Source organism: Drosophila rhopaloa, unplaced genomic scaffold, assembly GCF_018152115.1.
Source record: "Drosophila rhopaloa isolate 14029-0021.01 unplaced genomic scaffold, ASM1815211v1 contig_163, whole genome shotgun sequence".
Classification (NCBI taxonomy): Eukaryota; Metazoa; Arthropoda; class Insecta; order Diptera; family Drosophilidae; genus Drosophila; species Drosophila rhopaloa.
The window spans coordinates 6,358,683-6,370,898 of NW_025335043.1; the positions used below are offsets into that span (position 1 = coordinate 6,358,683).

Sequence of the window (12,216 nt, forward strand, 5' to 3'; positions counted from 1 at the left end):
TGTGTTTGCTATTGGTTGGGCTTTGTTCTGCGATTGTTGCTAATATAATACTTTTTTGTCGTCTCTGCGGTTCTATTATCAATTTTGTTTTGTAAGGTAGCGCCTGAGAACGCTCGGCTTGGCCATTTGTTTTTGCAGCCTTGCCCGTTCCTATACACAATGCTAGAATTAAAAAATTATTTACCATTACCATCTAAATGTTTTAAAATCAAAATAGGCTTCTTGCGTATTCCTTTTCTGGTTTTCGGGAGGAGGAAAACTGAATGCTATTTTCAATGTTTTATGTTTTAATTCATATTTTTATTTCAATTTGTGTTTTGCATTTGCTCATAAAAACAAATGGTACAACTTACAATTTGGCACATCATTAAAGATTAGAGTTTCCATATAATATATATTTATATACTTTATATTTATACTTTATATGACGCCTAGGCATCTGATCTATGTGAAAGTAAACAAAAGCTGGCGCTGGCTTACGGTTAGACTACACAGATTACAGTTTTTTTTTTGGGGGTCACAAAATGGATCGGGTTAAATGAAGACTTTATCATATACATCATATATCGTATGTTATTATATAGCTGCAGTGTTTGATTGAGTTGCGTTTGCATTTATAATTTAATTGTAGGTTGACTTTCCTCAACGCATTGCTTAAGACAAAAATTGTGTTTTTCTTAGTTTTGTTTTTTATTTGTTTTAAAAGTTTGCGGTGGAAGTTGAGTTCATAATTTAAATGTATATACCGTACCGTATTATATTTAAGTTTGTTTTATAACTAGATGGTTTTCCTCTTGCTTTTGCTCATCAAACCCAAAAATTTCTGTTTGTTTTGTTTTCCGGTGTGTGATCGGGGTGGGCCAAAAAGTATGCTACGCTTTTTGGCAAACTATTTTTGCGCTAGTTGAAAAATTCATTAAATTTAATTACGTCTTTATTTTATAATTCAGTTGAAAGCTACGATTAATTTGGCAATTGTTGGGTTCGATTTGTTTTTCTTTATTGTTTTCCCTTTAGTTCGTAATCATTTACTTATCCATTTGTGTCTGTCGTCAGCATATAAACTAATACCTAACTAAAAATCATTTAAAATATAAACTTTGGCTTTAAAAATGTCAACGTAAAAATAGTATATCAATGCATGATCATAAGAGAGAATCAAACAAAAAGTACACCATAATGAGGGTACAAATGTGAGTATGCCATAAATTGCTTCGATTTCCCAGGATCCTAGCCTGTGCGTGTGTTGTTTGTGTGTGCGTTGAGAGGAATAAGGAAAAATACCATAAGTCATCATAAATATGTACAATCTGAGACAGTTGCTAAGTGATTAGATAAAAATAAATCGTCAAAGTTGAAGCTCTTTGGAGTTGATGAATTTTTCATTCCTTTCTTATTCCCTCATTTCAAGTAATTGGTAGTAGGTTTTTAAGGAAATTCGAAGAACACCTAAAGAATTGCACGATTACACACACACAATAATTAGTAGCTTGTTTTTGTTTAGCATAGTATGGTTGATAAACAACTAGTATAAATTTGACGACAGTAGCTGCCTAAGAATCAAAATAGAGAACGACGTCCTTTTGTTTGGTTGTTTTCCATTGAGCATTTAATCGTTAACATTTGAAAAATACACAACGTTAAAAGTTTCTTGGTTTCATTTTTGTTTTGTGTGTGCATTAGATTCGAGTGTGTATAAAATAAATTCTTAGTTTGCTTGGGGAAGTTTCGCTTCGGTCTATACCGAAAATGAACAACACCGAAACGACGTTTCTTTTTTCAATTTTTTGTTTTTTTTTCTTTTGTTTCTTTACACAACACACAAGGAAAGTGCTACGGAGTAAGAGCTAAAAATTGTAATTTTTAATGCTTATTATTCGATTTCCACATTATTCATCAATGGCTTTTTGTCACTGGAAGCTTGACTTTTTAAAACTAATATTTTTTTCTCATTTTTTCTTCTTTTTTTTTGTCGCTTTGCTGCTATGGCGGCATTTAAAGTAAATATTATTGTATATTCCAAGGATATGTCTACGTGTTGATCTTTTGCATTTACCTATGCGCTACAATTTTTTGAGCAATTCGAATTGAGTCGTGAGTTGAGTGTCAGTTGTTTTAGCTGCCAAAATATAAAATAATTAGGAACAACCAAGCAATGCATTAAAATTAAATTCGTTGACAATACAGTACAATACAGAAATGAGTATTCTTTGGGTAATCAAAATTAGAGATATCGATCTAAAGTATATACGAATAAATATATATTTTTGTTTGTGCTTCAGCAGTTTGCAAATAATATACAATTTGATTTGTTAAGGTGGCTGCATTGTTACTTTTCCTTACTACATCCTACAATGCTAATGTTTTAGAATAATTTGTAAAGCATAAAGACTAACTTAGTTCAACGAAGCTATGAAAATCAACAACCGAGGGTTTATATATTCTTTTGATGATGTTTCAGCATGAAAAGTACCTAAAAACATTGCTCTTTTTCCTGGTTTGCTTTGATATACAAATACAATGCCTATATGTAATAACTATATATCATGTCGGTAATATTTATATATATATATGTATATATATATAAATTCTGATCTGCCGCACAAAGTTTCAGCTTTTGTTCTGGTAAAAATCTACGCATGAAGCACATTTTTCTTTTCATTCTCTGCAAAACTATTTTGCAATTTGAATTTATGTTTAAATATTTTTTTTTGACTTTTTGTTTGGTTTACTTATATAAACTCCATAGAACTGCATTTAGCGGCGTATATTTTTCTTTTTGGTTTAGCTTTTTGCTTTTACTGGACGACATTGATTTGTTTATGTTCTTTTTGTTTCTTTGTTGCTTAGCTTTGATTTTTAACTCTCCAAGGACTTTGAGCGTCTGTTGTTGGTGTTGCCGTGTCTGCTGTTGGGTGTGAGTATCCTGCATCTATCGGTTTAGTTGTAACTTCTACTTACTGCACGTAGGGAGGAGTATTTACGTCTAAGTTACTTATTTGCTTTGCTTTGTTCATATATTGAGCATTTTCATCGAGAGTAGTTCAAGTGCATTATTTGGCTGACTGGCGTAGATTGTTCTTAATATGGCGTGAAACGATTGAATCCACCGCGATACATGGTTGCCTTATGAAAAATGGGATGAAAAAAGGAATTTTAGAGGTTTAATAAAATTGAATAGAAAATATGATAGTTTTTAAAAATGTTCTGTGAAGAAAACAACTTCTTAAAAACATAAGGTCATATTATATTAATGTTCTATATAAAATGATATGAGCTCATTTAATCTAGAGTGGATGAATAATAATAAAAAAAACTTACCCCGTATCCAGGAACTGGTCCAATGCCATGTCCTAGATAAGGATCTGCATATTCGCGCGCATATCTATAAATATTTTTGTGACGTATGTTCACCTTATTAGTAATACTCAATGGCGATTTTCTTGATTTTTAATGATATAGAATGGTTGATTGATGATTCCAGTCGGATTTATTGCTCTTAATCGTTTAATAAAAGTTATTTAGTTTAGATAAGGTCTTGCAAAAGTGTTCAATCGACAGTGGTACCTCTTCAGTTTTCGGTGTTAGATTTCTAAACTTTACTCAATTAAACATGGTTAATGTCAAGTTATTTAAAAAAGAAGAGGTAAAATCAAATAATTAGTCAAATTTCAAATAGAAAAGTGAGATAAATCCAAAGCACTTATATAATAAATAATAATACAACAAATAAAAAAAATAAAAATAAACAATACTCAGGTTAACTTCGAGATTTATAACTAGATAAATAAATATAATAATAAACAAGAACTAAAACTTGAATGTAAAATTATAATAAGATATGATGTGCAAATTTCAATACATAATCAAAATCATAAACTTAAAAACTAATAAACCTAAACACTTTTATAAAAATATACTTTCTATGGTTATTATTTACGTAAATTGTAAATAAATTGTAAAGCTTTTATCTAAAAACATAAAAAACTAAAAATCTGTTTTAATTTACAATTAATAAAAGGGTAAATAATATAATTATAGAATGTTGATAATTGATATACTTATATAAATTAAAACAAGAAAGGAAAGCTAACTTCGGGCGGAGCCGAAGTTGAAATACCCTTGCAGAATATTCTGCAAATTATGTTCTCCAAAATAATTCATATGATGCATTCTTAATACTCATAAAAAATCCCAACTTCCTAACTTTAAAAACACCAAAGTTATGGCATTTCCGATCAATCAGTTATATAGCAGCTATAGGATATAGTCGTCCGATCCTTATGAAATTTGGTAGGTCGGATTGATTGGCCAAATATAATACCCATAGAGAGTCCCAACTTCCTAACTTAACAAACAGCAGAGTTATGACATTTCCGATCAATCAGTTATATGGCAGCTATAGGATATAGTCGGCCGATCCCGGCCGTTCCGACTTATATACTGCGTGCAAAGGAAAGAAGGGTGTGTGCAAAGTTTCAATTCGATATCTTCAAAACTGAGAGACTAGTTCGCGTAGAAACAGACAGACGGACAGACAGACGGACAGACGGACATGGCTATATCAACTCAGGAGGTGATCCTGATCAAGAATATATATACTTTATAGGGTCGGAGATGTCTCCTTCACTGCGTTGCACACTTTTGACCAAAATTATAATACCCTCTGCAAGGGTATAAAAAGGAATATTAACAATAAAATAATAATGATAAAACTGTTGGGCTTAAGGAAATTAAATACTTGTTTAAATACTCATTAAAAAGAGGTCAATAGTTATATTAAATGTAGTAGTTAAGTTCCAACTGAAGTCATCGTGAGGTGAATGGGAGGTTCATGATTATATTGTTTATGTTGGGTGTTGGGTCGTGCTGAGGCAGGTTACCTCTGCAGCTGATGAGATCGGGGATATATAACTTACCCAGCTACGGTGGCGTAGCCGGCGAGTGCCGGCTGGGCGGCTGCTGCGGCAGCGGCCCCATAGGCGGCCCGGGCGGCTACCGCCGTGTAGGTGGTGGCCGCCGTGGCGTACGCCTGCTGCTGGGCCTGAGACAGCGGTGTCTTTAACAGCGGAGCAGTGGCCTGGAATAATGTTAAGCAAATGGGGCGTTAAACTGGGGCAACATGAGGGCGGCGACTCGAAAAACAGACGCAGTTACATTTCGGGGGTTGGGATTTATTTTTGTATATATCTTTTACTTTTTTTTTGTGGGGCAACAACGGCAAACGACAAGACTAGCGGAGTAGACGGTGAGAGAGCAAGTGTGGTGAGAAATTAGGAACCCAAACCGGTGGAGGCCAAAAGTATACACACACATAATAAATATATATAAATGTTGTAACCAAAACCAAAAACGGGTGCAAACAAGTGGAGTAGTGTGATTAAAAATATTCTATATACACTTAAAAATCTAAGCCAGGTGATTGGTACCTTTTTTTTTGAACCGAGCTACGGAGAACCCAAGATGCCAGGCTATCAAACCGAAAAGCGTGGCACGAACCAGTAAATAACTTATCGTATCGAATTACTTGCTAGGGTTAACTTAAGACTTAAGGCATAGACATACAGTTTAAATGGTGCATACAAAAAGGCATTGAGCAAAACGCAAAAATGAGACAACAATCAAACGGAAGGGAAGGATATCTAGGTGCATGGGTATGGAGAACTAGAACTAGATTTGATTATTTTTACCAAAACATTCTGTGGAACCGGAATGCGGTTGATCGTATGTGGGTTACTGTTTAGCGTAGTCACAGTGCGGCGCTGTAATTTATGGTTTTTGTATTTCAATCAGTTTATATTTTTTTTCAATTGTGTTGTGATAGTTGTTGTTGAGTTGAGTATGTTGTAACAGTCGTGAAAGATAACCAAAGAAGAATTTGTAGTAGTTACATAATGTTTACAGCATTAAATAGTAAATATTTATATAAATAGTTTGTAGTTATTATTATTTAGCGAAAGCAAAATTGTGAAACAAATTAAGGAAACTAGCAGAAGTACTTAAAAAGTATATAGATTAAAATAGTCAAAGAGAGCGTATGGTTTATAAAGCCACCTGTGTTCACTAATTGATTTTTTGTTTAAAAAGAAAAACAAACAAAGGATGCAATTATATGATAGAGAGCTTATACACAAGTGTTCTGTTATTCAGACATTGAGTTAAGTAAGCTTTGCCAAGCTTAAGTCAAGAAAATAAAGTGATTTACGACCAGTTACCAAGTTCGATCTCAACTTAAACGTGTTACACAGCAAGAAATTAGGACGCGTCGTTAGTTCAGGATGGACGTGGATAATGCAAAAGGAAACTTAAAGGAAGCGACTTAAAACAATATACGTATGAGTAGTAGATAAAAACGTTTCTTCCAAAAACCAAGTCAAATGTTTCAAAACTCAAACGGTGTCTTTCACAAGCTACCATAAAAATATACAAATTAAAACTGAATTGTTCTTAATTTTTTTGGTGGTTGTGGTTAGGATATTAGTTTGAAAAAGTTTTATTACATTTAATATGGCGGCTGGCTGAGCGGCTGGAACTTCAGTGACCGGTTTGGCTGCCTGTAAGATTTATATAATATTTTCATGTATTTTCGTGGCAAGTTAGGGGATCGTTTAAGCTCTAGACTAGGCTTTATACTTATGCTTAAATACGTAGAGTTAACTTAAGACTAGGTAAACGACTATTTGGCTGGACGAAACTCACCTGGAAGCGTAGATTCGGATCAGCGGATGCAGCGGCTGCTAAGAAGGGATCATAGTATACACTGCGTTGGGGGCAAGATGGATAAGAGAAGACCATATATTAATAACAAAATCAAGGTAGGATCGTGTCTGGGTAGGGTGAGTTAAATGAGAGGCAACCAGACAGAGGAATACATAAAATACTCCCCTGAATTCCTGCCTCTCACCCAATTTATGGCACTTAAAAGCAAAATTCAAAATTTTTCTTTTGGTTCATTTTTTTAACGCACTTGTGTGGTCTTTGATTTTGGGCGCTATGAAAAACCAGACGGGATAAAGTTTGCTTGTTATACGCAAAAAAAAATGCTAAATATTTCTCGCTGGCCAATAAAACTTTATCCACGTCCGGTTTCGGTTTTTTGTTTGGTTTTTATTAAATGTTGTTGTTTTTTTTTTTTGGTACCGGATGCTGTTGTTGTGGGTAAATGGCTGAAACTTAAGGGGCAACTGAAAAACAAAAGTTGGCACCTAAAGTGGACACCCCACCTACCTAGCTAATAGCCTGTGCTAAACTGACCTGATCTGACCTGATTCCCCACTTGATGACGAACTGATTGGAGGAAATGTTTGAGACAGAGAAAACGAAACAAAGGGAAATCAAAAGGTTTAGATATTGTCGTTTATATAGAGTACTAATACAAAGATAGCCAACCAACCAACCACATACATGGGTCATTCCATTCCCCAAAACACTACGAAAATTGTCTTGCTTGCTTGCTTCAATTTTGCATTTCATCTTTAGACAAAACAGACACTCATGCACCTAGTTAATTAGTTTGGTTTTTTTTTTTTTGCTTCTTTGGATTGGCATGTCTTGATGTGTGTTTATAAGTATACAATATTTAATGGAGCATTCATTCGTACGCTATGGTGTGAAATTGGATACATGGGTGAGTGTGTGTAGAGAGCAGCCACAAAAAAATAAGTTAATCAAAGGTCTATATAAATATATATATAATGTCGGGGCAGAACATGCACGCAAGGCGCTGGCAGAGAGCGACGCAGTCGCATTAAAACACTTTCAAGTCAAATTCAAACCGAAATTCATCATACGCCTAGTGGTACACAATATACAACCGAGTAGGTCCCTTAACCAAAATAACGATAATTAGGTAGTCATACGATGCCAAAAACACACTTCTGTCAGTCAGAGTATGAGCAAATATATGCGTGTATATATATATATATATATATTGAGTTATAGATAGTTTACGTGGATGTGTGTGTTAGCGTGCGTTAATCGGTTGCTGCTTTTGCAATTTTGTATTCAGTTTGCGTTCGGTTCGTTAGACTCTTCTATTGCTGGTTTTATACAAAATAAGTCAAAGTCTAGGTTTCATTATATGCGATATTAAAACTTTACACACACAAGATAGCTAAAAAACATTTGTCACCAACAAGATAGAGACGTATAAGAGTAACATAGAGAGAGAGAGATGGAAAGAAAAACAATCTTTAAGCTATAAACAATGTAAGCTTTAGGTTAAAATCATGAAATATGAGAGGGATTTCTTCAGTGGTTGCGGCTTAGGCAACACCAAAAGAAACTATAGGTTAGGGAAATAATTTTACAAATTATGAATTTTACTACGTTTATACGCCTGCCATAAAAAACAAAACAAAATTTTAAAAATTTAGTTTTCAAATAATATTGAACAAATTCGTTAGAATTGTATTTATGGTACAATGAAAAAGATGTATTAAAATATTAATAGTCGTTTGAACACTAATTTCACTTTATAATTCGAAAACAAATACCTAAATATTTCATTTGTCATTTAAAAATGAATAAGACTTAATAAATCTTTTGGGAAGAGATTGGAGTAAACTTTTGCTTCTTTTAATGACATTCAATGTATGAATATTTATTTGTCAACATTCGAATCTTGAAAAAAAGTTATAATTATATTATTATTTGCTTAAAAATTTGCTTGACAAAATGTAAAAAATAAAGCCAAAAGAGAAAAAGTCCTTAAATATTTAGAAAAACAAGTAAATAAATAAAAATAGCTCTACATTCATAGTTTTCAAAGGCGTGCGTATAAACGTAGTATTGATAATGAATAGGGGTGCGCTAAAACTACATTCGCAGCGGAACCAACTAAAGTACAAAGTTACGGCTACAACGGACTAACTACGGCGGGATCGCGGGTGTGACGGAGTGAAGTCCACGGCGGACTCTACTTACGGCGCGAATCCATGCAAAGCGGCCGCATTGTTGGCCGCATTGGCCGACGCGGCCATGGAAGCAGCAGCCGCAGCAGCAGCGGCCGTTTGCGACGATTGTGTGGCGCCCGACGCCGCCGACAGGCGAGCGGCATAGGCGGCGTTTATGGCAGCGTTGGGATTACCGCTCGGATTCTGGGCCAGTGCATTGGCCAGCGATTGCTGCAGTGCGGCGGCACTGTTGGCCGCTGACGGCACAGCGACCGCCTGGAGTTGCGCCAACTGGGGGCCAAGGGCGTGGGCGTGGGCGTGGGCATGGGCGGCATGCATATGCGGATGCGAAGCGGCAGCTGCGGCGGCTACGGCGGCATGCTGCTGTTGTTGCTGCTGTTGATGTTGCTGCTGCTGTTGTTGATGCTGCTGCTGCTGTTGCTGTTGCACCGCCTGTTGTTGCTGCTGCTGCTGCTGGTGTTGCTGCTGGGCGGCGGCCACAACTTGTTGCTGCTGCTGCTGGACAACCGCCTGCTGCTGCTGCTGTTGGGCGGCTGCTGCTGTGGCCACGGCGGCTGCGGCCAGTTGGCGTTGCTGCTGTTGTTGGGCGGCGGCGGCGGAGGCCGCCAGCAGCGCCGGATGATGATGCGGATGATGGGGATGATGGTAGGGGGCGGCGCCGACCACGCCCACGTGTCCGCGCTGGATGGCCACTCCACGCATTGCGGCGGCAACGGCGGCTGCAGGAATCACCGAACCGATACGGAAATTCGTATATTTTTTGGGGATTTATATATTTTGTTTGTTTTTTTTTTTTTGCAACCATTTGACACAACATTTTTGACCAGTGTATTTTGTTTATATATTTTTTTTTTGGTTTATGTGTGTGTTTTGTGTGCAAAAAGTAGAAAAAGGAAAAGAAAAGAACATAAAACGCATGCGGTTAGTTTTCTCTCTTGATATATAAGTAAATATTTATATATAGTATATAGTATATGGCAAATCTAGGCATTATGTAGTAACGATTTTTGTTTTGGTATATATTCATAGCGCTGAGATGATGTTGATATATACATATAACAATACATAAGACATACGTGTAGGTCATACATATGTAAATGGGATTTATATCGAAACATACTTAAACATTAGAACACTGAATTACCAAAAAATGCTACGCAGTAGTTGCATTTTATATTGCATAATTATGTATATATATATAGAGATATTATCATCAACAATACGAAAAAACATTGGACCGATCTTTAGTACAGTAGTATATAGCATATGTACATACATCCAAATGTGTACGTATGCGGCAAGACCTTTTTATTTCAACAACTCATTGCATTTAGCAGTGTGTGTTTGTGAGGGGGTTAAAAGCAGTTAAGTAAATAAAATACATTTAATTTTGTTTTAACCCTTGCACCTTTCAAATACATTTAAAACTAGCAAGAACATTTACCAAGTGCTAAGTGGAATGATAGAACAATTGGGCCGATTGAAATGCAGTTTAGGACTTAGATTTTGATTTAGGTTTGGATTTAATTTTGGGAAGTGAAATTTTGTTGTAGGGTGTGGATAGGAATAGGTTGATTTGCATGCCAAGAGGGTAAATGATTAGAAAAGGTAAATCAAAATTAACGAAAATTAATTATAATTTTGAACTATATTTATTTGCACAAAGCCTCTTGCTATTTAAATTTCCGATCTGAATAATTCATATTAACAACAGAATATTCGTCTGCAATTGTTTTACATTTTTCCTTTAGTTACAATTAATTTGCTTTTAATTCGTAAACGGACCACATAACCGCACGTTTTAATATTGTTCTTTAAATAATTCCACGCGGTTTTATCACTCAATTTATTATAATGGAGGCCCCATAATTAACGATTTCGCCAGAAAAGCCGACAGGTAACCAGAAAGCCTGCTCATTATGATCGGCCACAGGTATGCGTAGCATTATGACATTTTCAGTGCAAATCAGTGCACAAATCATAATTGAAATGTATGAAATTATTTTGTGGGGCTCTGAATGGGTGTGAGCGTGCACTCCGTTTGGCAACATTGTGCCACAAATTGAAAATTTGTTTGACCAATATGCAATTAAAAATTCGATTTGCCATATTTGTATGCAAATTATTGGACGAAAACTTAAATCGTGTGTGTTCGGCAAAGAATGTTGAACGAATTTGAGATGAAATATTTTTGGCAAAATTCTCTGCTAATTTCCGTGGCTATACAAATTAAATGCTTTGGCAACAAAATAATCAAAGAAATGAAATAACTTTTTGGAGTGGTCTAGGTGGCATGCAAAAATCAATTTTAAAAATTCCATTCGATTTCTGCTCTTTGGGAGTTTAATTGGCAAATTGAATGCGTGTTCTTTTCAATTGTTTCAAAGCCAAGTTATATAGATAAACACAAAAAATCGAAAATCGTGCAAATTGTAACAAACAAACAAGATTTTGAGGTAAGCGGGATAGTTGGATAGAGAACAAATAGAGAGTACGAGAGTATGGTTGCTAGAAAGTGATGCTCTAAGAGAAAGGCCTTACGAAAAATGCTTGCTGCGGCAAAATGTTCGCTACCGATAAACGTTACGATATATTCGATAGTTACGATATAAAATTTAGACTATGGTTAAAGCTAAGACCTTGCCATTCTTAACAGCTAGTTACGATTACAGTTTCAGGTGGTTGCCACTAGTTTTATTTATTTCAAATATACTGCTTCGATCGAGAGTGTGGGTGTGGGTGTGTGTGCCTAGTCGTTGGAACAATGCAATCTCAAGGACGCCAAAAATGTATGCAATATTTATGGAATATATCGATAGTCAAATAGTCATACCCAAATGCGTAAACCAAAGTAACAAGACAACAAACATTTATACTGTATTATGGTACAAAGATTCTCATAGCTAAAGAGTTGGTGATCTTGGTTCTGGTTCTAGTTGTTGTTGTTGCAGTGTTTAATTAATACTTTTATCGGTTTATCGTTTACTACGCTTACAAACAGGCTTTATTTGAGTTAACATAACCCAAGTTCGGCAAAGTGAACTAAACAGTTTTAGTTAGTTCAACTTCTAAAAGGTTTCAAAGAATTTACAAGTTTAACTATTATAATTTAATTAGAATTTTTACAATTATAGCGCCGTTAAAAATTGAATTATTTATATTATATTATAATTTACATTATTAGTGTTACTTTTGATTTTTACTGTAAAGTTTTTGATACTTTTTACTGACAAATATCTATAATTTTTACTTTGTTATGGAATGTTAGAAGTGCTCTTGAGTTTTTTAATAATTTGCAATA

The 12,216-nt window shown here is 35.1% G+C and overlaps 1 protein-coding gene across 21 annotated transcripts in view; it reads right to left on the bottom strand.

The window, feature by feature from the left end:
• Positions 1 to 278: 278 nt before the first annotated feature.
• Positions 279 to 12,216, bottom strand: part of LOC108051389 (sex determination protein fox-1) — a 123,869-nt gene continuing 111,931 nt past the window's right edge. For 7 of the 21 annotated variants that reach the window (XM_017133486.2, XM_044457550.1, XM_017133480.2 and 4 more), the window contains 7 exons: positions 8,926 to 9,634; positions 6,700 to 6,760; positions 6,501 to 6,554; positions 5,691 to 5,762; positions 4,920 to 5,080; positions 3,322 to 3,385; positions 279 to 3,126 (listed from right to left, as the gene is read on the bottom strand). In XM_017133486.2, the coding sequence (XP_016988975.1) occupies positions 3,082 to 3,126; positions 3,322 to 3,385; positions 4,920 to 5,080; positions 5,691 to 5,762; positions 6,501 to 6,554; positions 6,700 to 6,760; positions 8,926 to 9,634 (1,166 nt within the window). In that variant the 3' untranslated portion in view covers positions 279 to 3,081. Of the gene's footprint in view, positions 3,127 to 3,321; positions 3,386 to 4,919; positions 5,081 to 5,690; positions 5,763 to 6,493; positions 6,555 to 6,699; positions 6,761 to 8,925; positions 9,635 to 12,216 lie in introns of those variants that run through there. The other 14 variants (XM_017133492.2, XM_017133489.2, XM_017133488.2 and 11 more) reach the window with 8 other exon arrangements.